This window comes from Peromyscus maniculatus, chromosome 19 (genome assembly GCF_049852395.1).
Source record: "Peromyscus maniculatus bairdii isolate BWxNUB_F1_BW_parent chromosome 19, HU_Pman_BW_mat_3.1, whole genome shotgun sequence".
In the NCBI taxonomy this organism is placed as follows: Eukaryota; Metazoa; Chordata; class Mammalia; order Rodentia; family Cricetidae; genus Peromyscus; species Peromyscus maniculatus.
In genome coordinates, this window is record NC_134870.1 from 58604880 (window position 1) to 58630392 (window position 25513).

Genomic DNA, 25513 nt, shown 5'->3' on the forward strand with positions numbered 1-25513 from the left:
CAGAAAGACAAACGTGAAGTCACCGTGAGAAAAAGAAATGAGAGGCAGAAGGATGTTTCTTTCCAGAGAGGAAAACAAGATGGAAACACAGTCTGCAGGGCAGGAAACTGTGATCCACTGTTCCAGAAAAGAAGCTCACAGGAGGAAGCAGAACAGAAGGACTCCGTGAGTCAGACACAGAAGGAATCAGGTGCTGGAAGACAGGGAAAAACTACACACTGCAGGAAAATACTTCAAAGATTAAACTAGAGCTGGGGGTGGTGGCGCACACCTTTAACCCCAGCACCCGGGAGGCAAAGCCAGGCGGATCACTGTAAGTTTGAGGCCAGCCTGGTCTACAAAGCGAGAGCCAAGACTGTTACACAGAGAAACCCTGTCTTGAAAAACCAAAAAGATTAAACTAGGAAGAAACAAGAGCAAATAATGATGTGCTGTAACAAAACAAAATCAATGATGTCATAAGGAAAAAATATAACATTAAAAATCACTAGTTAGAAGCTGGGCGGTGGTGGCGCACGTCTTTAATCCCAGCACTTGGGAGGCAGAGGCAGGGGGATCTCAGTGAGTTCAAGGCCAGCCTGGTCTACAAAGAGAGTTCCAGGACAATCAAGACTGTTACACAGAAAAACCCTGTCTTGAAAAACCAAAAACCAAACCAAAACAAACAAACAAAAAAATCAAAAAAACCCTACTTAGAAACTATCACTTTTAAAACATGACATGAGGACAGGCAAAGGCTGCCTCGATTGAGAGCAGTTCCCACAGAGGTGGTTCATGTCCTCTGAACCCCCAGAGGACACAGCAGCCTACTGCTGGGCTGTGGAAACCAGTGGTAACGCCGAAGGAGACACAGGATGGTGACAGGCAGGAGAGCTGCTGCAGGGGCGTGGCAAGGGTCAGGTCATGGGAAGATCCTGAGTTCAGTTGTCAAACTGCTGTGGGACACGGAGCTTAAATTAAACTTTAGGGCTTCTAGAGCACCCAGGTTTGGTTCCCAGCACCCACATGGCAGCTCACAATCAACTCAAGTCCAGTTCTAGAAACGTACTCTTCTGGCCTCCAAGGGCACTGGGCACACATGTGGTACAAAGCATTCATATAAACTAAAAAACAAAAGAAATCATTTTTAAAAATCAAACTTTACAGCTGGGCACTGTGGCATATACTGAAATCCCAACACTTAGGAGGATTGAAAATTCACAGTCAGCCTGAGCTTCAAGAGACCCTGTCTTAAAAAGTAAAAACTCTGAAACAATCAACTTTAAACTCTACCTGTAAGTGCTGTGGAACAATCTTTTTGCACCCTATGAACATGTATTGTTCTCACTGTTAATAATAAAGCTGAGTAGCTGATAGCCAGGCAGGAAGTACAGGTGGGACAACCAAACTAAGAATGCTGGAAGAGGAAGGGCGGAGTCAGGAGGTGCCAGCCAGATGCAGAGGAAGGGCGGAGTCAGGAGTCATCAGCCAGATGCAGAGGAAGCAAGAAGAGAATGCCACACTAACAAAAGGTACCAAGCCACGTGGCTAAACATAAATAAGAACTATGGGTTAATGTAAGTGTAAGAGCTAGTTAGTAACAAGCCTGAGCTACCGGCTGAGCATTTAGAAGTATTATTAAGCCTCCGAGTCAATTATTTGGGAAGTGGCTGCCCAGTATTTGGGAGTTGCTGGCAGGATAGAAACTTCCTGCTTAAATATGAGAATTCCATACAGGATTCTTAGGAAAAACTCTGAAGACTGCAATACACTTTTTTTTTCTGTAAGTTTTTTATTGTTTTGTTTGTTTGTTTTTGTTTTTTGAGGTAGTTTCCTCTGTGTTGCCCTGGCTATCCTGGAACTCACTCTGTAGACCAGGCTGGCCTTGAACTTAAGAGATCCGTCTGCCTCTGCCTCCTGAGTGCTGGGATTAAAGGGCACTACTACCTCCCAGAAAGTTTTTGTTTTATTAAAGTGGATTTTTTTGTAGTTTTTTTTTTTTTAAGTTTTTTTTTTTGGGAGGGGGGTTAGCATTTTAAATTATTTTTATGTGTGTGTGTGTCCTTGTGCGTGTCTGTACATGAGCCCAGGTGCCCTTAGAGGCCAGAGTTGTCAGATCTGGAGTTACAGGCAGTGGTAGCTGCTCAATAGTTCTTGGAAGAGAACTTGGGTCCTCTGCAAGAACAATATACACTTTTAACAGCTGAGCCATCTCTCCAGTTCCTCTGGTGGAAAGAATCTTTGCTACAACAGCTTGAACTAGTAAAACATGTGTCATTTCAGTTATTCACAAAAGCTAATTCTCCAGGCTAATAAGGCAGGGATGCAGAAGCCCCAGTCCACAGACTCACCTGGGCATAGGCACTCTGGGTAACCTTCCTCAAGTCATCCTGGGCACCAGTTGTAATTCTTCCAAAGAAGATCTCTTCGGAGACGCGGCCACCCAGAGTCATGCACATCCTGTCCAGCAGCTGCTCCTTCGTGTACAGATACTGCTCCTTTGGCAAGTACTGAGCATAGCCCAGTCCCTTACCACGTGGGATGATGGACACCTGTGGGAAGGAGGCACACAGCGGGGAAGGCGTCACTCCTGGTGCAAACCTGATCAGGGACTGTCTACAAGGAAACTCCCTGAGGAAAAGGAAGCACAATGCTGGGCGGCACACCAGCCTCAGTGCCACCAGATCCAGCAAGGACCAGGAGGGAACTCCCTCACCTCAGGGTTCCAGAAAACATCTCTGACCTTCCATAAAGGCAACCTGAACTCCGTCTCTTAGGAAAGGAGTGCTCATGGCTGCTGGCTGGGGTCTCCTCTGGCAGACCAGAGCCGACTCAACTCTGGCATAGCCACTGGTGCCTCAGAGGATGAGGGGACGGTGGGCCAAGATGCTCAAGAGCTGTCACTGTCCTTCCAGGTCCCTTTCATGAAGCGAGGCAATTTCCTTTCTCCTCACAAACTAATTATTGGAGGAGGATTTCTGCATATAAAGTCTACCCACTTTAAGTATAAAACAGTGAGGGTTTTTTTTTTTAAATAAATCATTTTTTAAATTTTATATTAATTTTTATTTTATGGTTGTTCTGCCTATGTGCGTGTCTGTATACTGTGTGTGTCGGACATCCTGGGCCTGGGTTAGTTATGAGCTGTCACGTGGGTGCTGAGAATTGAACCAAGATCCTCTGGAAGAGCAGCCAGTGCTCTTAACCACTGAGTCACCTCTCCAACCCCCTAAAACAACTTCCAGCCACAGCTTAGATATAAAATGCTGCTGCCATGCCCCCAAGCTGCCATGCACAGCCCCAAACAACTGCATGCATGCTCACCACAGGCAAGTTCACCCTTTCTAGAGTGGTGTCAGAATGCCACCCCTCAGTGCGTGCCTTGTGTCTGCTTTCAGCCCGTTTTTGAGATTCATCTACACTGCTGTGTGTACTAACAGCTTGCTTATTAATTTTGACTGCTTTACAACATGCCACTGCTATAAATACATCAGATATCCATTTTTTTTTTTTTTTTTTTTTTTTGAGACAAGTTCTCACACTTGTCCAAGCTGGCCTTGAACTCATGTTAATCCTACTGCTCCAGCCTCTGAAGTGCTGGGATTACAAGCGTGAGCTACCACACCTGGCTTCCGGTTAATTTTTGATGGACAGCAGGGTTGTTTCCAGTTTCCTAGTCTACAAACACAGCAGAAAAATCCTTGTGCGGAACCCACTCTCACCCATTCTGGATGAGGATCAAGTCCTGATCACGTTTACGAGGAGCCATTTCCCTCCAATCAGCAGTGCACGCATCCTTAGCATCGCTACCCTGCTAACGCTGACCACTCCTAAGTGGCTCGGGTGTCTCTGTGTCCCTCTGCAAGTCCCTGGTCTTGCCTGTTCCTATGCCTTAGTTTACCAAGTGTATATGCAAATCCTGCCCCCAACTGTTTTACTGTGTTGAGTTTACGATTTGTGTTTTTCAGATATAAACCCTTTGTCACACACATTCATTGCAAACATTTTCAGAATGTGCCCTTTTCTCCTCCTCCCCTTGAAAATGATTGCAGTTTTGAGACAGAGTGTCATTATATAGCCCAGGCTGGCCTGAAACTTCTGGTCTTCCAGCCTTCATCTCCTGAGTGTGCCACCACTGCCTGGCTCAACTCTTTGATTGATTGATTGATTGTGTACATGTGAGAATAAGTTCTCTTATTCCACCACATGAATCCTGGGATTGAACTCAAATTGTCAGATACAATAGTAAGCACCTTTACCTATCCATCCTGTCCACCCATTCATCAACTTTTTCTTTTTCAGTTCATATTTTTTGTGTTCTAAGGAAAAATTTGCATATTCAAGGCCACAGAAGTTTTTACCTACATTTTTGGGGGGGAACTTTTATCACTTTAAACTTTAGTTTTCTAATGTATTCATTTTTTGGCATATAATGCAAGGGTCCATGTTCACTTTTTTCACATGAATGCAGTTAATCAGAATCGCATGTTGAGAAGACAACCCTTCCTACCCTCCTCCCATTGACTTTATGAAGATGGAGTCTCACAAAGCCCAGGCCCACCTTAGCCTCTCCATCTTCCTGCACCTGCCCAGGTGCTAGGACAAGCACACACCATCACCAGCTTCCACCCTGGGACTTGCCAGGAGTGTGGTCTGCTGCCTGCTGGCCTCACCTGTCCCTCAGCAGTGCCGCAGACTTGACTGCAGCAGAGCAATAGGGAGTCAGGCAGTGTTCCACCACCTAGCTGCCCCACCGTTCTGTTTTTCCAGAAAACTTTACATCCAGCTTCACAGCAAGCACTAAAAAAACCTATCTGGGCTGAGAGTGTTTGCCTAGTGTGTGTAAGGCCCTAGGTTCTACAACAGAATGTCTGCTATAATCATAACAACCTGCAATGAAGCTACAGATCAATTTGGGAAGAAATGGCATAAGATTTCACAAACAGAATGCACTTTTACTTATTTCTTACTTCAATTATAAGTCCTTCGATACTTTCTTAAATTTGTATTTTGTGTGTTGAGAGTCTATTGAAAATGCAGTTTTATGTGTTGAGAGTCTATTGAAACTTTTTTCCTTTTTTGAGGCAGGGTCTCACTATGCAACTATGGCTGGCCTGGAACCTACTATGTAGATCAGGCTTGCCTCAAATTAACAGAGATTGACCTATCTGCATCCACATGCTGGGATTAAAGTATGGCTACCACACCTGGCTACAATAGAATTTTTCTAAAACACTAAAAATGCGAAAAATTTCATTTTCCACTTCTCCATTAACAAATACAGAGATCCCAGTGATCTTTGACTATTAGCCCTGGATCCCGTCCATCTGCCACCTCATTAGGTCTAGTGGCTTCTGTAGATTCTTAGGCGTTCTCTTTGCATGTGAATGTCACCCCTGTAGGACGGACTCCTCTCTCCAGGTGACATCTCAGGGCAGCTGCCTCTTATCCTCTGTGCTGACCTGAGCAATGGAGCTCCATCGTGAGACTCGACCTCAAAATAACAAGTGAAGGGGATGGGGAGGAGGCTCAGTCAGTAAAGGGCCTGCTGTGCAAGCGTGAGGACCTCCAGATCCTCAAGAGCCCGGCGATGAAGAAGCTGGGTGCCTGTAATCCTAGCATTCAGAAGGCAGAGACAGGAGGGTCCCAGAACTTCCTGCCAGTTAGTCTTGCCAAATCAGCAAGCTCCAGATCAGTGAGATGCCATCTTGATAATGATAATGGTAATGGTAGATAACGTGGAGAGCAATAGAGAGACACTCAGCACTGACCTCTGGCTTCTACATTCAAGCACACACCAGTGAGCAGGTATATGTGTGCCCATACCTGAACACACACACACATATACATCACATATACTTAAAAAGTAAAATAAAAAAGGCCTGGGGGGATAGCTCAGTGGTAGAGGACTTATCCAGCATGTATGAGGTCCTAGGTTCAATCTCCAGGGCAACAAACAGAAAAAGCTTCTGTCACGAAGTGTGCTGTATCTGCAGGAGGGTGTGTGTGTGCTAAGCACTCCCCTCAGCCGTCACTAGTTCCCCTACACCCCCAAAGGTTCTCTGTATCTGCAATCCCGTCACTAGTTCCCCTACATCCCCCAGAGGTTCTCTGTATCTGCAATCCCGTCACTAGTTCCCACTACATCCCCCCAAAGGTTCTCTGTATCTGCAATCCTTGGGTGCGTCCAACTCCCTCCAGTCACTGCTCACACACTGAGCCGCCTGCCTACTGCAGCCCATTCTGTGGCACCTTCAAGAGCGGGTCTGCGTGCTCCAGATACCAGCCGGCGACCGCATGGCCCGCTTCGTGGTAAGCTACTGTCTTCTTCTCCTCAGGCTGAAGAACTTGGGTTTTTTTCTCCAAGCCTAATAACGACAAAAACCCCAAACCACTGTTTTAGTGACAGTGACATCAGAAACAGTGATACAGCACTGCACACCTCATTACCCAAGATGTAACTTAACAACTAACCTGCCTAGACCTCCTAACCGAAATCAGAATACAGGGCCGAGTCTGAAATATACCCAACTACAACAAAAATGGGTACTTCTCATCTCTGCTCCAGGCTCGCTTTTATCCTCACCTTCCACTGTTTTAAGCCACATACCTCTTTTTGGGAAATCAACAGAAATGTAAATGTAATTGAGCATTTAGGTCACGTGAAACATGAAACTCAGAGAGAGAAGTCTGGAAGGGTCCTCTGCTTGGTTTTGTTATTCAGAACCATCAAGTCCTGAGACAACGAGGATGCTTGTTGTCTATTGCCAGTGGGAGGCAGACAACAGGAAAGCATCGCGTAGTCAAAGACCTGAGATTCCTACTCAGAGCTGGCAAGCCATCACACAGGCCAGAAAGCTAAAGGGATAAAGGAGTCACTCCCAGACTCTCTGTCCAAAGACCCAGAGTTAAGAGTTCAATGTCTCCAGGTGGTGGTGGCGCATGCCTTTAATCCCAGCACTCGGGAGGCAGAGGCAGGTGGATCTCTGTGAGTTTGAGGCCAGCCTGGTCTATAGACTGACTTCCAGGACAGCCAAAGCTAGACAGAGAAACCCCGTCTCGAAAAAACAAACAAAGAATTCAATGCCAAATGCAGAGCTCAAAGATCTGTAATTTCAGCTTTTTCCCAGCCTGCAGAGGTTGGCTCCCAGCCTCATTCTGTATCATGATCTATAATTATAAACCGTGATGGTGCATATTCTGTGGCAGGCAAACCATCACACCATCTTTCAAGTGCTCTGCTTTGTTCAAGGTAATTCATCTGAAACAAATACATTCCACAATGCTATCAGGGTCAAAAGGAACTAAGGCTAAGGATGAGACTTTCCTTTCTGTAGTGCTGGAGATGGGACCCGGAGCCTGTGTCTGCTAAGCAGGCACTCCACCGCGGTGCTGTAAGCCCTAACCTCCTTGCTTATCTGAATACAAACCATCTCCCCACAGTCTATCAGAGGCCCTCTTCCCTCCTCAGTACGCCACATTATTACAAGACACGAGGCTTTGGTTCACGAGGCAGCTCTGTCAACAGGCGAGCTCCTTTCTGCCTCAGAGAGGGGAGGGTTCAGACACAAGAAAGCACAAGGTAAGCCTGGATGGAGATGGCATGGTGAGCCCCACGGCTGTGGGGATATACTTCTTTGTGGATCTTGCCAAAACAGAGAAATCAAGGGCTGAAACTTTCTTTTATGAGCTTTAAAAAAAAAAAAAAAAAAAGATATGGTCTCACCATTTACCCTAGAGTGGGCTCAAAATTGAGATCCCCCTCCTTCACCTTCCAAGTGCTGGGATTACAGCCACATACCACCTAACATGTTGACTATCATTAGACTCTTGACCTGGGTTACACTCTACTGCCTCACCTCCAATCACTCGCTCAATAGCTTGTTCGAAGTGCTTCTCATCAATGGCATCTGAAAGGTGTCTCGCAGCAATCAAAGCAGCTTCATTGCAGACATTGGCAACATCAGCTCCTACAAATGAACACACAAAACCATGCTCAGACTGACCAGTCACACACTAGGGAGGACCAGACCCACATGGATCTCACCCATCGGGAGTCTGAGAAGGGGTTTAACTGAAACATAATCCAAGGGGTTTGCAAGGATCCTAAACTACTCTAGTGTTAAGTACAAGCCTACATAATCTTGGCCCTGTGAGCTAAGAGGAGAGAATTAGTAGCAAACAGGAAACCACAGACGACGGTTCACCTTAACAGTAGATAATGTGGATCAGGTAACGGCAAACTATGACAGTATTTTTAAATTTCCACTTTACTCATGCGCATGAATGTGTTGTGTTCATGTATTCTGTGCACCATGTGCATGCTGTGCCAACAGAGACCAAAAGACGGCACTGGATCCCCTGGAACTGGAGTTACAGATGGTTGTTAGCTCTGCGTGGGTGCTGGGAATTGAACCCGGATCCTCTGGAAGGGCAGTCAGTGCTCTTAACTACTGAGCCCAATGACAGTATTTTTTTTTTTTTTAATTTTTTAAAAACTTATTCTTCTCTCATATATTACACCCTGGCCGTAGTTCCTCATCACTCCACCCCCATCTACTCCTCTCTGTCTCTCTTCAGAAAAGGACAGGCCTCCCATGGACATCAACCAAACATGGCCTAACAAGTTGCAGTTAGACTGAACACACACACACACACACACACACACACACACACACACACACACACACCCTTGTATCATGGCTGGATGGGGCAACCCAGTATGAAGAGGAGGGTTGCAAGTGCAGACAAAAGATTCAGAAACAGCTCCTGCTCCCACTGTTAGGAGTCCCACAAGAAGACCAAGCTACACAACTGTCACATGTATGCAGAGGGCCTAGGTCAGTCCCATGCAGGCTCCCTGGTTGTCGGTTCAGTCTCTGTGAGCCCCTATGAGCCCAGGCTAGTTGGTTCTGTGGGTTTTCTTGTGGTGCCCTTGACCCCTCTGGCTCGCACAATCCTTCCTCCCCTCTTCTGCAGGATTCCCTGAGCTCCACCTGATGTGTGGCTGCGGGTCTCCAATGACAGTATTTTTAATGCACATTAATTTTCTTAGCTTCACCATCTTTGCTGGGAAAACGACTTATGGGCATGTTAGACAACATGCTTATATAACATATAATAAACCTGTATTAAAATAATCTAGTATGTTTGGCTAACAGACTGAACTTAAATAATGTGAAGCTTGTCACATGTTTGTTTGGCCTGCAATGGCTTTATGTGGAATTTTCAGATTAGGTGTGTGTTAACACAGTAAGCTATAACATGCTAAGTAAACAAGTTTTAATCAGTATAATTCTTCTGGGTAAGATGACCCACAAGAAATTGCCTCTGTGACCCACAGAAGGAGAAGAATCAGGGTAAGAAAGAGTGGAATTTACTCAAAAGACAGAAAGAGGCTTCCGTAAGTCACAATGGTGATGACAGACAGACAGACGGCTGCAAAGCACGGAGCACAGCAGAGCCGCCGCCCAGGGAGAAGGCGGGTAGAGCCGCAGAGGCCTCCTCAGTGGCAGCGGTGGTGTGGCGAGACGGGCAGTGGTGTGACGGGACGGGCAGTGGTACCCACAAACAAGCGAGGGCCTCACCGCTCTGCTCTGGGGTCAGGCTCTGGCGAGGTGGTGGATGACTGGCGTAAGTAGTCAGGTGCCATCAGGGAAGGAACCTGGTATTTCAAATTGAGCTGCCCCAGAGGTCTAAGAACACAGACCACCACTAGTCAGGACTTGAGTTAACTGCCACAGGCCCAGGGAGAGACAGCGCTGGAAGGAAGCAGTGGAGGACAGGAGGGCCAGAGGCTGACAGAACAGAAAACGTGGGCAGGAGCACACAGGAAAAGGCAGCCCCCACCCTTCGTGCTGGGAGAAGACCTCCCTTCTGAGGAGAACTGAGCCAGCGCTGAGCTGCAGCCAGCAGGCAGTCAGACCCTGGACCACTGCCAGGATCCTGCACACTTCCCCTCCAGTGAACACGTGACATCACGGCCCTATCACTCCAGCAGGACGATGAGCACACAGGAGACTGAAAAGCTCCACACAGGTCTTGTGCCTGTTCAGATTCCTTCCCCAACCCTCACTACCCTTGAGAGGCCCTCACCCTCCAGCTAGACCCCAACAACCCCAGCGGATATAACTCGGGTCTGCAGGGTGGGGCAGCACAGCACAGCCTGCAGACTGTGACTCTAAGCACAGCCAGCCAAGGCCCCTGGTGTACAAACAAGGGACGCCATTGAAGTGAAACTCTCATACACATTAACACTTCCTCAAAACACGAAGAATGTACTAGCCCTCCCTCCCCGAGGGCACATGACCGACACTTCAATTTCTAAAGACTCAGAAGCAAACTACTACGACTTTTATTCTTCTTGAAACATGACTGTTCACTATCAGGGGCCAATCAAGATGGCTCAGTTAGTTAAACGCTTACAGTGCAATCCTGATGATCTGAGTTCAAGCCCCAGAACAGGTGTAAAGGTAGAAGGAGAGAGGTGATTTGTCTTTGAGCACCACGTGGGCCACAGCATGTGCCTCCCATACCCCGCAAACACACACACACACACACAAATAAGGAACAATTACTGTTTATCTCTGCGTAGCCCAAGATAACCTTGAACTCCCAATCTTCCTGCCTCCCACCCCCTCTACATCACACACACACACACACACACACACACACACACACACACACACACACACACACACACACACACACCTACCCCCGGTGCTGGAATTATAGGAGGGTGCCACCACACCTGTTTTATGTGGTACTAGGGATCAAACCCAGGGTGACTAAGCTATATCTCCAGCCTAGAAGTATTTTTATATTTTTATTTTATTGTTTTTAAGAAAGACTTTTATTATTTTCCATGCACCTTCATACTTTCATGGAATTTTGTGTCACTCCTCAAATACTTGAATCAAAGATACTGAAAGAGATAAAATGCCAGACAGTAACTTAGAAAGCTTAGTAATAAAAATGACCAAATGAACTCAATCTAGGTCCTGGAAAGGACCGCAGCACGAAGGTAAAGTCAGGAAAATGAACGAGAAGTCAGCAACAACATGGAGGAAAACCAGCAAGGAATCATTTGAAACAACTAAACAAATTTTAAAAGGAAAAACTTATTAATGAGTCAAATAAAAAATAAAGTGGAGAGTATCACCAACAGACTTACCTAAGAACTCAGGGTTAAGATCAGGAGATCACATTTAAGACTACAGAATAGAAAGAACTGAGAGAAATACTAAAGACTTCGTGAACATACTCAGAGAAAAATCTCCAAATCTCTAGAAAGAAATGGATATACAAACGTAGGGAGTTTTCAGAGCTCCAAATGCACACGTCCAGAGAACAATCTCCCCACAACACAGTAGATCAAGATGTCAAAATGTAACACAGAGAAATCATTAAAAGCTTTAGAGAAAAAAGCTAACTCACCCACCAAAGCAAACACATCCAAGTAATATGAAGTCAAGAAAGCACAGAGCACATGAGTAAGAAACTGCAAACCAGCATTGCTCCATCAAACAATGGGACATTTTAAAATCGACTAAAACGACATTTCAGCCAGAAGGTGGTGGCACACGCCTTTAATCCCACCCCAGCACTCAGGAGGCAGAGGCAGGCAGATCTCTGAGTTCAAGGCCAGCCTAGTCTACAGAGTGAGTTCCAGGACAGGCAGGGCTGCACAGAGAAACCCTGTCTCGAAAAACCGAGAGATAGATGGGGGAGGGGGAGGAAGAGACAGACAGAGAGAGGCAGGGAGGTTGCTTTATCTGGGCTCAGTTTCAGGCACAGTCTACCACTGTGGGGAAGCAGCAGGGGCCTAAACATAGGTCACATTGTGTCTCGAGTGAGAAAGCAGAAATGGGTGAATGCCGATGCACAGCTAGCTTCCTTGTTTTTATTCAGTCCAAGACCCAAGACCAGAAGATGGTGCCCTATTCCTTTAGGGTGGGTCTCCCCACCTCAAACAATTTGATCAAGACAATCTCCTCACAGGCTATCCAGGCTAACCATGCTAGTAATCGCTTACAGGTGTCTCCTAAGTGAGTCCAGATCCTGTAAGCTGACAATCAACACTAACCATAACCTCAAATCAAAATCAGTCAGAAGGGATAGACAGTAACTACATATTAATAAAGAGACAGTTCTTCAGAAGACATAAATTGTGAATATTAAAATACCCATGGGGCCCCCAATTTCACAAAAGAAGCACTCGTGGGTATTGGGTATAAGGGCAGGCAGACCCCTGGTTCAGTAATAGTGGGTGACCTCAACACCCCATTTCCACCTTTAGATAGATCATCCAAACTAAAAACAAACTTCAGGGGCTGGAGAGATGGCTCAGAGGTTAAGATGGCTCTTCCAGAGGTCCTGAGTTCAATTCCCAGCAACCACATGGTGGCTCACAACCATCTGTAATGAGATCTGGCGCCCTCTTCTGTATACATAATAAATAAATAAATCTTTTTTTTTTTTTTTTTTTTTAAAGATTTATTTATTATGTATACAGCATGTATGACCAGAAGAGGGCACCAGATCTCATTACAGATGGTTATGAGCCACCATGTGGTTGCTGGGAATTGAACTCAGGACCTCTGGAAGAGCAGTCAGTGCTCTTAACCTCTGAGCCATCTCTCCAGCCCAAATAAATAAATCTTTAAAAAAAAAAAAAAAAAAAAAAAAAAAAAAAAAAAAAAAAAAAAAAACTTCAGAGTTAAACTATACCACAGATCAAATAGACGTAATAGACATCTATAGAATATTTCATCCAACAAATATAGAGCACACAAATCAAGAAGAATCAAAACGATTTCTCATATCCTATCAGATCACCGTAAAATAAAACTAGAAATCAACAGCAAACAAGCTATAGAAACAATACAATACTTCATATAATAGTTTATTGAATACCCAATCAAAACTTCAATGAGACACCAATTTACACCCCTAGGATTACTACAATAAAAAGACAGAGAAAATGAGATGGCTCAGTCTGTCATCCCAACCCTGGGAGGCCTGAGGCAAGAGGACCACCACAAATTCACATCAACCTGGGCTGTTAACTAGCAATCTGCAGACTAGCCGGGACTTTATAGCTAGATTTTATCTCTCTCTCTCTCTCTCTCTCTTTTTTTTTTTTTTTGGTTTTTCGAGACAGGGTTTCTCTGTGTAGCTTTGCGCCTTTCCTGGAACTCACTTGGTAGCCCAGGCTGGCCTCAAACTCACAGAGATCCGCCTGGCTCTGCCTCCCGAGTGCTGGGATTAAAGGCATGTGCCACCACCGCCCGGCTAGATCTTATCTCAAAACCAGCGGTGGGGGAGACAGAAGAGAGACAGGATATGGAGAAACTGGCAGACATATTAATAGCCTACGGTGAAAAGTTAAAATGATGCAGCCACTTTAAAAAATAGCCTGGTGGTTCCTCAAAAAGCCAAATACATACTCATCACTTAGTCAAGCAATTCTAGGAGAAATTAAGATACCTGCACAAAAATCTGTAGGTGAATATAAGGAGCGTTATTCATAACAATCACAAAGTAGAAACCACTCCAATGCCATCAAATGAAGAACAGGTTGAATGAGACACGGCATATCCATACATCAGATAACAAATAACCAGAAAAACAAATGAGGTTGCTACGTGTTACCACACGGACCAATCTCAAACAGCATTCTAAGTGAACATAAGCAGGTAACACACTGCATAATCCAATTATATAAACTGTCCAGACAGAAAAACCTCTAAGGAAGGACTGAAAGTAGATGACTGTTGTCCAGGCCTCGAGGTGGCAGGAGATGCTGGTAGATTCTTCTCGAGGTGATACACTGTTTCAAAGTTCAATTATAGTGACCTCTGGGCTACCATGTCAACACACCACAAGCCACCGGTTTATTCTTAGTACTGGTGGGAAATGCAGCATGCATCTCTATCAGTACCTGTTAAAAGACACTTGGGAGCAAATCCTAAAAGATTTATGGATAGAGTGAAATGCTATCAGGGGCTGCTCATAATCCACTACGAAGGCAGAGGGTGGGGTCCAAACGCAGAGTGCCTGGATGTTAATCGGTACCTGCTCATTCCCCAAACTAGTAAAGTGCTCAGGTTCCATTTACTGTATCCTCTAATTATGTGCATATCTGAAGCTTCCCATAATTAAAAGGTAAAAACATCTGACGAAGGCCCCAAGTGAGAGTAACTACAGAGACCTGGTGCTTGCCAGTGACTGAAAAATGCTTTAAAGACAGCAGCAATTTCACGTACCTGAAAACCCCGGAGTTAAGGAGGCCAGTTTCCTAGCCAACTTCTCCTTTTCCAAGGCACTGTCTAGTTTCAAGGGCCGAAGGTGAACTTTGAAGATCGAGGCTCGTCCTTTTATGTCTGGGGGTCCTTTAGAAATTATTTTTAAGGAGAAAAGAAGGTCACAGTGAGACACATCTCTACCACAAAACATAAGACTGAACTTAGTAAATACCATCTCACCAATAAAGATCTGCCTGTCGAAGCGGCCTGGCCTCAAAAGAGCTGGATCCAGGATGTCCGGCCGGTTTGTGCCTGCCAGGATGACCACATTGGTGGTTGTGTTGAAGCCTAAAAAGGTGGTAATTACAATGTAGAGTCAGAATTAAGTAACATAGGACAGAAAACAAGACTAGCTGGCAGTAGATACACATCATAAATTTGTATCCATATCAGACATTGTTTTCTATTATTATCTAGAACTTTAAAATTTTTCATGTGCATAGGTGTTTTGCCTGCATGTATGTCTGTGTGCAGTGCCTGTGGAAACCAGAAGAGGGTGTCAGATCTCTTGGGACCATAATTAAAAGATTATGGTGACCTGTCATGGGTGCTAGGAATCAAGCTGAGATCCTCTAGAAGAGCAAGTCAGTGCTCTGAATGGCTGAGCCATCTCTCCAGATCCTTATCTAGTACTTTTTAAGCCAAAAACTTGAACTATTTTTCTCACTAGTCACCTTGTTCTTAGTTATAATAATCACACATTAAAGTTTTTGCCAATATTTTTTAAATTTTTTTAAAACATTTTTTAAGATTTATTTATTTATTATGTATACAGAAAAAGATGCCAGATCTCATTACAGATGGTTATGAGCCACCATGTAGGTGCTGGGAATTGACCTCAGGACCTCTGGAAGAGCAGTCGGTGCTCTTAACCTCTGAGCCATATCTCCAGCCCGCTAATATTTATTCATATTTTTAGAAATACTTATTTTAGCTGAAACACACTTGATGTATAAATGAGGTACAATATAACTCTTCAGCATGAGAAATAATGTGTGATTATTGGATGAGGATAACTGGATATCTATCAATCACTCAGACACTTAGACCTGTGCTGGGAACACTGAAAATGCCCTCTGCTAGCTATTCTGAAATAAACTATTATTGTCAGCTGCTGTGATGGTTATTCTTGGTTATCAACTTGACTACATCTGGAATTAACTAAGACCTAATAATTGGGTACACTTGTGAGGGATTTTTTTTCCTTAATTAAATTATTTGAAGTGTGAACACTCAATTTAATTCTGATTTTTTGAGGTGGGAAGATCTCCTTTTAATCTGGACCATACCCTCTTGTGGCAGCCTACATAAAGGACACGGAAGAAGGACGCTCTCTCTCTCTACCTCACTGCCCTCCCTTCACTTGCATTAGGACCCACTTCTTCAGGATCCTGGTATATACTGAAGACCAGCCGAGACATCCAGCCTCATGGACTGAAGAACTGGATTCCCGGACTTTCCGTGGGTGGAGAGCCACTGTTGGACTAGCTGGACCATAATCTGTAAGCCATTCTAATAAATTCATATATCTATTCCCCTCCCCCTCCAGTTCTGTTCCTCTACACACTGTGGTTAGCCTGCTGTGTTACAGAAGACTAGAAATGAGTCCTCCATAACTACCTGGCACTTGGGGCTGGAGAGATAGCTCAGTGGTTAAGAGCACTGGTTGTTCTTCCAGAGGTCCTGAGTTCAATTCCCAGCAACCACATGATGGATCACAACCATCTGTAATGAGATCTGGTGCCCTCTTCTGGTCTGCAGGGATATGTGCAGCCAGAACACTATACAAAATAAATAAATTTTAAAAACCTACCTGGCACTCACTAGTCATTCTCTCTCTAGCCCTTTCCTCTACCTGGCACAGTTTAAGAATCAATTTTCATACTTTTAATTATTTTTTTCTCTTTAAGGTACAGAGTCTCACTCTATATTGACACTGGCCTAGAACTTACTATGTGGACCAAACTTGTGGTGAGTCTCTTAGCTCTGCCTCCTAGTGCTACACCCCTATGCTCAGCAGTTTTCTTCCTTTTTCAGATTTTTTTTTCTTCCCCAAGACAGGGTTTGTTTCTGTGCATAGCCCTGTCTGTCCTGGAACTCAATCTGTAGACCAGGATGATCTCATACTCACAGAGATCTGCCTGCCTCTACCTGAGTGCTGAGATCAAAGACATGTGTTACTACCAACTGGCTTTTTTTGTTTGTTTGTTTTTTGAGACAAAGTTTCTCTATGTAACAGCTCTGGCTGTCCTGGAACTCACTCTGTAGACTAAACTCACCTCCAACTCACAGAGATCTGCCTGCCTCTGCCCCGGAGTGCTGGGATTACAGGCATGCTCCACCACCCGGCTATTTTTATTACTATTAATTACATGTAAGTTGGGATACCTTTGGAATTCAGAGACTAGAGTTACAGGTGGTTGTAAGCTGTCCAAGTAAAAAGATAGTTCTAAACCGAGTGGGAGAACAAGGAAAGAGATACCATGATAAATGAAGGCACCATGGGAATGGGGAGAAGCAGAGTGCTAGGGAGGTTCCCAGGAATCCACAAAGATGACTCCACCATAGACTACTGACAATGGTCGAGAGGGTGCCTGAGCTGACCTACTATGGTGATTGGATGGCTGAATACCCTGACTGTCATGATAGAACCCTCATCCAGTGACGGAAGCAGATGCCAAGATCCACAACCAGGTCCCAGGCAGAGCTCCAGGAGTCCAATCAACGAGAGAGAAGAGGGATTGTATGATCGAGAGATATCGAGACCATGATTGAAAAAAGCACCGAGACAACTAGTCAAACTAGTGGAAACACATGAACTGTGGACCAATAGCTGAGGAGCCCCCATGGTACTGGACTAGGTCCTCTGGATAAGTGAGACAGTTGTTTAGCTTGAACTGTTTAGGGAGCCCCCAGGCAATGGGACTCCATGAGCTGACTTTTTGGAACCTAGTGCCTATGGTGAGACACTTTGCTCAGCCTTGGTGCAGGGAAGAGGGGCTTGGACCTGCCTCAACTGAATGTACCAGACTCTGCTGACTCCCCAGGGGAGACCTTGCCTTGGAAGAGGGGATGGGGGATGGATTCGGGGACAGGAGGAGGGAGGACAGGGGAATCTGAGGTTGATATGTAAAATGAATAGAAGATCTCTTAATAAAAAAGAAATTAAAAAAAAAAAGATAGTTCTAAGCTGAACAACTTGGGTTGTTGGAAAGGAAACTGGAATCCTTGGTACAGTAGTACATGCTCTTAACTACTAAGCCGTCTCTTTGGCCCCCAAATGGCTCAGTTTTCTCAGCCATTCTCAAATGTTGCTACCCTTCCTCCAACCCCAACCTCAGGACACAGGCATTACAAGAATGCACGGGCTGGTACCCCAATGTGGCACTCCAATTTGAACTTAGAGCTTGAAGGGTGACCTGACTGCCACAGAATGGAGCAAGGTGTCCACTTCACATTGATACTGTATCTGGCTTCCTCATCTAGGCCAGCATGATGCCTAGCTCTGTGCCTTCTCTTTGTGTCCACACACCTCCCAGCAGGAAGGATGCAGTAGCCCCAGAAATTGTCTCCTTAACCGACAACAAAGCTGGCCAGCAGAGAATGACTGCTCCTCTCTAGGTTAAGGAGTACTGGAGACCCTCAAGGACGGGGTAGAAGTGATGCCCACTCAGTCAAACTGCACTTCAGTCTGAATCTGCCTCTTTCACAGGACCACCACTGCTGGGTGGGATCCTCTCCAGCTTTGCTGGATGGCAGCAGCGAGCTGCAACTCCCAGCCAGCTCACCACCTTTAAGAACCCACTCTACAGTGCGTTGTACGGCCCAGTAGGAGGTTCTGTGGGTCAGGGGTACTCACTCTACTTTAGACTTAGGATATTTTCAACTTAAATGCAAGTCCACAAAGAACAAAAAGCACCTGTATTCAATGTTTGCCAAATCCACACTTCATTGCACTTGGGTTTTCGTCATGCTTCAGAACCATAATCAGCTCTTTTGTTCATCATTCACCCATTTTCTTAGTCAATATAATCTTACCACCAATGTTAAGGCAGGATGCTAGTTAAGGTACTGGTATAAAACAGCATTAGATACAAGGATGTATGTGTATCAGGTGCGTGCCCGTGGAGACCAGGAGAGGGTGCTGGATCCCCCGAAACTGGAGTTACAGGTGGTTGTGAGCCACCATGTGGATGCTGGCTCTGGAACTCAGATCCTCTGGCCGAGCAGCTGGTGCTCTGCCATTAGAGAATGCTTTTTACTTTTTAAGGGCAGTGTCCCAATACAAATCCTCATTCAGAGATCAGGACAACTGGAAGTTCACCCTCACGGAAGGGCGACTGCTCGCTCACCGTCCATCTCCACAAGCAGCTGATTGAGCGTGTTCTCCTGCTCACTCTGCCCACCGAAGTTGCCTCGACCTCTCTTCCTTCCCACAGCATCGATCTCATCAATGAAGAGAATGCAAGGGGCATTCTTCCGAGCAAGGGAAAATAAGTCTCGGACCTTGACAGAAAGAGCGTGGGTTACTTGGCAGGTCAGTGTTACTAGTTTCACATCAACACAGGGCACGGTGGCACACACCTGTACTTGACACACCCAGGAGGCTGGCGTAGGAGGACTGCACAATGGAGGGCAGCCTGGGCTACATGGTAAAACCCTGCTCCTTCTCAAAAGACCAGTAAGCCCCAATCTTTCTTTCTGTGATTTACATTCCATATCCAGATACTTTCAGTTGTAAGCAGTGGGGCTGATGCTGAGAGGACTCTGCTTAACGGTGCCTGCCACTGAGCCCGCAGACCTGAGTTTGCGCTCTTGGACCCACCTAGTGGGAAGCTGTCCTGTACATGCTATGGCACACACATACACGTGCAAGCGCGCGCACGCATGCGCGCACGCACACACACACACACACACACACACACACACACACAAATAAAAACATAATTTAGCCGGGCAGTGGTGGTACACGCCTTTAATCCCTGCACTGGGGAAGAAGAGGCAGGTAGATCTCTGTGAGTTCGAGGCCAGCCTGGTCTACAGAGTGAGTTCCAGGATAGCCAGGACTGTTACCAAAATAATAATAATAATAATTTTTAAAAATTTAAGGAGCAAAGAAGTGGGAAATGATAGTAATGGTGACTATCTTAAGGTACATAATTATCATTTCTGGTAACCCACACATTGTGTCCTGGCTGGGTTTTTATAACACAACAAATCAGTACTGTGTACCTTGCCCTGCAGACACACTGTAGGTGATCTCTACACTTACCCTGAGCTGGGCAGTCAGCTTCTGCGAGGCTCACACTTTACGCCCAAGGCTACTAACAAGCAAGGACTCTTAAGGCTCACACAGTGCTTGGTTTCCACACCCACCAGCTGACCAACACAGAGCTCACAATGAGGTTCTTGCGCACAACTCACAACAGGGGCCACGGCTTGCACCCCTGCACCTGGCTGTCCCTCTTCAGGCCACAACTTGGGAAGACAGAAGGGGAAACAACGCCAGCCTCAAGCCCTTCCAAGTGCACAGCCCGGCTTCCTGTTACCCCTTCTTGCCTGGATTCTGGATTCTCACTCCTACCCTGCCCTCTAAAGGAACTCGTCCCCCTGAGAACTCCAGTCCCAGCTCTAGAACAGTGATCCAGCTCTAGAACAGTGATCCAAAGACTCCTGCCCGCAAGCCCAGTGCTTCAGCTCCTGGCCTTAACTGGACTTGGTACCCCTGTAAAGCTCTCAAGTAAAGGGGTTTGCATATTGTTCTTCAGGCCAGCGGGGGTCCACTGTATTCCCTACTACTACTAAAGAGATACTTCTTTTTTAATTTTTGCATATTTTATCGGTGTCTAAAATGTTAAATAAAAAAAATGCTGTCGAAGTGCAACTGGTGTCACAGTACTTCAGTGTTGGTGGAAATGGCAGAGGCTCTTGGGAAAATCCTGCGGTAACCTGAAATCCCGTGCTGAGTAAGAAAGCCAGGCACATGAGACCACACACTGGGAGCAGCAGTGCATGCTGTGGTCCTGCTACTCAGAAAGTGCACACAGGAAGGTCACCTGAGCTCTGGAATTCAACGCCAACCTAAGCAACATGGCAAGAATCCATCTCAAAAAGGCAAAACCACAAACAAAACAAGGGGCAACTCCAGGTCTAGTAGATCCGACCCCTCTTCTATCCCTGTGGGCAATGGCGGGAAAAACATCCACACATAAAATAAAAATAACTTTGTTTTCAAGACAAGGTTTCTCTGTGTAACAGCCTTGGCTGTCCTGGAACCTGCTCTGTAGACCAGGATGGCCTTGAGCTCAGAGATCTGCCTGCCTCTGCCTCCTCCCAGCTTATTTTTTAAAAATACAAAACAAGACACATTGTCCAATTCCACTGGTTTGAAATGTCTGAAACAGGAAATCTATAGATGTTAGATTCTGCTTAGGGCTGGGGGATGGATCTGGGCTGCTTCTTCAAGTGATTGAAATGCATTACCAGTTGCACAGATCTAAAAAGCATTTAACTGTACAGTCATGTCAATTGTGTACAGCATATCAATTACTAAATATGCCTCAATAAAGTTGCTACCAAAAGAAATGACCCACCAAGTAAAGCCATTTACTGAAATATATAAATTATCTGAAGAATGGCCTACAGTACTGGCTGGGAGAGGGAGGTGGATGGGAATCACACAGGCCCTGCTAGTATAGCCCTGGAAGACGGAATGAGCAAGTGACCAGTGAGTCACTCTGGGGGCTCCAGGGACAGGGTCATCCTCACCAGTCCACACCCAGGGGCAATGGACTGGAGGGAAGAAGTTCCATCATCAGAACAGAACAAGACTTACTCTGGCTGGACCAACACCCACAAACATCTCCAGAAATTCAGATCCACTGACGGTGATGAAGGGAACATTGGCTTCTCCAGCTGTGGCCTTAGCTAGCAGCGTCTTACCAGTCCCTGGAGGGCCGGTGAGGATGGCACCCTTCAGACACAGAGATTACATCTAATCAGAATTCTGGAAACAGAAACTCTGCACATCCATAATAATTCCAAAGGATACCTGTGTCTCTAAATCTTAGTGACAAATGGAATATTCACATTATAACAGAATGTTCTTACAGTAGCAAAGATAAGAGGGTTGTTAGAGAGACAATTCTGTTTCAAGATAACCTGGTAACAATGTGATGTGCGATCTATAAAGACCGTTAGTGCTAAGCTGTGGGGCATCTCAGTGGCAGACTTGGCTAGCATACACAACTCACTGGGTTTCATCCTCAACATTACAAGGCTTTGGGGTTTGATTTTTTATTTTGTTTTGTTTTATAATTTATTTAATTTTATTTTATGTGCATTGGTGTGAAGGTGTCAGATCCCCCAAAACTGGAGTTACAGACAGTTGTAAGCTGCCACGTGGGTGCTGGGAATTGAACCCGGGTCCTCTGGAAGAGAAGTCAGTGCTCTTAACCACTGAGCCATCTCTCCAGCCCCTATGGGGTCTGTTTTAATGGCTGGATATTGTAGTGAGAGTTGTTTTAGTGGTTTTTAAGCTTTCATCCTAATAGTATAAAGAGAAACGTCAGCTAGGCTGATAAACTGCTACTTAAATAATAAAGAAATATAAATACCACACTCCCAGTTTACAAAATTATTTTGTTCTTTTTAAGTGAAACTGGGTTTTGAATCCATATAATTAATAAATATAAACACTGGCTTTTACTTTCATAGATTCATATCTACCTAAAAGCCTATCTGTACTGTGGTAGTTTGAAGGAGAAATGCCCCAACAGTCTTAGTATTTGAATACTTAGTTTCCAGCTGATGGCACTGTTTGGGGAGGCTGAGGAGGTGTGGCCTTGCAGAAAGAAGTGGAGCACTGAAGGTGCTCTTCGAGAGTTTGAAGACCTTGTCTTCACTTTCTGCTTTGTGCCTGCGGTCCAAGATGTGAGCCCTCAGCTTCCTGCTCCTGCCACCATGCCTTTGTTCCGCCCTCATGGACTCGAGCCCTCTGGAACTGTAAGCCCAAATAAACTGTTTGGTTGTTTTTTGTTTTTTTTTTTTAAGTTTTTTCAAGACAGGGTTTCTCTGGGTAGTTTTGGTGCCTGTTCTGGACCTCACTCTGTAGCCCAGGCTGGCCTCGAACTCACAGAGATCCTCCTGGCTCTGCCTCCCTAGTACTGGGATTAAAGGTGTGCCCCACCACAGCCTGGCCCAAATAAACTCTTCTATAACTGTCTTGGTCATGGGGTCTTATCACAGAACAGAAAAGTACCTGACATATGTATAAATGCACTCCCATGTTTATTTTCCACTAAGTGACCAACTATAAGCTGTTCTGTCTTGTAAATATACATATGACTGGAGAGATGGCTCAGTAGTTAAAGGCACTTGTTGCTCTTACAAAGGACCTGGGTTTGATACCCAGCACCCACATTAATGGCTTGCAACCATCTGTGACCCCAGTTTCAGGGGATCCAACAGGCACACATGGTGCACATACATGCATGCGAGCAAAATATTCACACAAAATAAATAAATAAAAATTAGGGAAAAAAAAAAAGCTAGGCGGTGGTAGTGCATGCCTTTAATCCCAGCACTCAGAAGGCAGAGGCAGGTAAATCTCTGAGGCCAGCCTGGGCTACATAGTAAAGACAGCCAGACCTTCACAGGGAAACTGTCTCAAAAAGCCCAATCAATAAACAAACAAATAAATAAACATAAGACTCTTATTTCCAAATACTGTGTGTGGAGAGATGAATAATATGATCAAAAGACTCACTTTTCAAGACTGTAATACAACACTCAAATACTTTTTTTTAAAGATTTATTTATTGGAGCCAGGCAGCGGTGGCGAATACCTTTAATCCTAGCACTCAGGTCTACAGAGCGAGTTCCAGCACAGGCTCCAAAGCTACAGCGAAACCCTGTCTGGGGGGTGGGGGAGATTTATTTATTGGGCTGGAGAGATGGCTCAGTGGTTAAGAGCACTGGTTGCTCTTCCAGAGGACTTGAGTTCAATTCCCAGCACCCACATGGCAGCTCACAGCTGTCTGTAACTCTAGTTCCAAGGGATCTGAACCCTCACACAGACATACACACAGGCAAAACAACAACACACATAAAATAAAAATAAATAAATAAATAAATAAATAAATAAATAACTTATTTATTAAACTGATAAGAACAGATACTACACTTGATCTTAGCCAAAAGGCCGAGAAGCGATGACTTATTATATATACAGTGTTCTGCCTGCACAAATTCCTGCAGGCCAGAAGAGGGCACCAGATCCCACTATAGATGGTTGTGAACTACCATGTGGTTGCTGGGAATTGAACTCAGGACCTCTGGAAGAGCAGCTAGTGCTCTTAACCACTAAGCCATCTCTCCAGCCCTCAAAAACTTTTTAAAATCTGTTTATTTTCATCTGCCTAAGTATGATATGAATGGTATTAAGTAATGGCAAATTATTTTGCCATGAACATGATTTTTTAGTCCATATAGATGAGACATGAAAATCACAGAAATGACTCCTTTTACAAAGCTTTATCAGACCAAGTGTGGTGGCACATGCCTTTAATGCCACCATGGGAGAGAGAAGCAGATGATCTCTGAGTTTGAGACTACCCTGGTCTATACACCAAGTTCCAGGCCAACAGGAGCTACATGGTAAGACCCTACCTACCAAACAAACAAAGGCATTTCTTTTACAAGTATTTATCTGTATTTATGTATGCATGTTTGTGTGTGTGCACATTTATGCAAGTGCCTACAGAGGCCAGAAGAGGCCACTGGATTCCCTGGAGCTAGAGTTAGCAGCAGTTGTGAGCTACCTGATGTAGGTGCTAGGAACCAAACTCCAGTCTTCTCAAAGAACAGAAAGTGATCTTAACTGCTGAGCCATCTCTCCAGCCCCCAAGCATTTCTTCAAAGTAAACTTTATTAGTGAATTATTTTATCTACTTAACAGCTAATCCAAGCTGGGCCTTTGTGGCACAAATCTGTAATCCCAACTCCCTGGAAGGCTGATGCAGGAGGATAGCAGATTCAAGGCCTGCCTGGGCTACAGGAAGAGCTCACGGACAGTCGAGGTAACTGAATGAGACTGTCTCAAACGTCTATGTAAAAAGAGGGCTGCGAGTGTCTACAGCTCAGGGATTTTCGAGTACCTGACCAGCACGCACAAGACCCTGTGCTAGAGCACGTTCGACCCCAGGGCCCCAGCCATAGCAATCCACTTAACAGACAGCAAGTGGCCAGTTTATGCCTGGCCAAGGGCTGCAGAGCTGACAGGGCACAGGCCCACACTAGCACAGCAGCTATGGGGTGTGTGCTGGAAGTGAACATTAGTGATGTCTCTTCTCCAACCACGCTGCGCCAAGAGCCTCAGTGTCAGGTGCGAGCAATCGACCCACCACTCTGTGGAAGAGAAGACGGGGCCACTGCAGTATGGAGATGCTACTGGGGCTACAGCTGCTAAGGATTAGGGGGTGTCTAAGCCAGGCTAGAGGGAGACCATGCCAAGAAGGCCTCCAGGAGGAGGAAAACAAACACTTTCAGGAACACACAAAACTCATATGGTGAGACACAGAAAACAGGCTACAGAACTGACTCGGACAGAAACAAAGATAGAAAGAAAGGTGACTAGAAAAATAAACAACAAGGTGACAGCTTCAGGGACACACAAGTTAATCCTCTCCACGTATCTTTTTACCTTTGGGATTTTTGCTCCTAGGTCTTGATACTGCTTTGGGTTTTTCAAGAAATTCACGAATTCCATTATTTCTAGCTTGGCCTCCTCGCAGCCAGCCACATCTTTGAACTTCACATCTATCTCATCCTTTAAGACCTTGGCCGTGGTTTCCCCAACACTGAAGAGTCCACCCATTCCCCGGCCCGTCCGACCGATGCCAGCGGGCCCTCTTCTTATGGTGTAGAGCAGAAAAGCGATGATGAGCACCGTGGGCAGCATGCTCAGCAGGAAGGAACTAGAGGACGACACACAGTGGCACAACGTAAGACCGGTGCTAAGTCTCCTAACGCGTCAGGTATGGGGCAACCACTGAAAATCTTCAAAAGTCTACTATCCTTACATTTCAAAATATTCTAACAGTCTGTCTGAGGCACCGGAGAATCTTGGCACATCTGTATCATTAAAGTAAAGCCATGGACTAACAAAGAGAAACTGTCTCAACATGCATGCTCATGATATTTCATATGCACAGTACTGCTAGCTACAA

The 25513-nt window shown here is 45.3% G+C and overlaps 1 protein-coding gene and 1 pseudogene across 1 annotated transcript in view; both read right to left on the minus strand.

Moving 5' to 3' along the window:
• The window catches only part of Afg3l2 (AFG3 like matrix AAA peptidase subunit 2), a 46674-nt gene that overhangs the window by 4298 nt on the left and 16863 nt on the right, over window positions 1-25513 (minus strand). The window contains exons 8-15 of the mRNA XM_006970069.4: window positions 24988-25261; window positions 21121-21258; window positions 18638-18791; window positions 14466-14573; window positions 14247-14372; window positions 7839-7949; window positions 6232-6347; window positions 2331-2531 (exon numbers count right to left, since the gene is read on the minus strand). Coding sequence (XP_006970131.1) covers window positions 2331-2531; window positions 6232-6347; window positions 7839-7949; window positions 14247-14372; window positions 14466-14573; window positions 18638-18791; window positions 21121-21258; window positions 24988-25261 — 1228 coding nt within the window. The remainder of the gene's footprint in view (window positions 1-2330; window positions 2532-6231; window positions 6348-7838; window positions 7950-14246; window positions 14373-14465; window positions 14574-18637; window positions 18792-21120; window positions 21259-24987; window positions 25262-25513) is intronic.
• On the minus strand, window positions 23406-23499 carry LOC143269642 (U2 spliceosomal RNA; annotated as a pseudogene).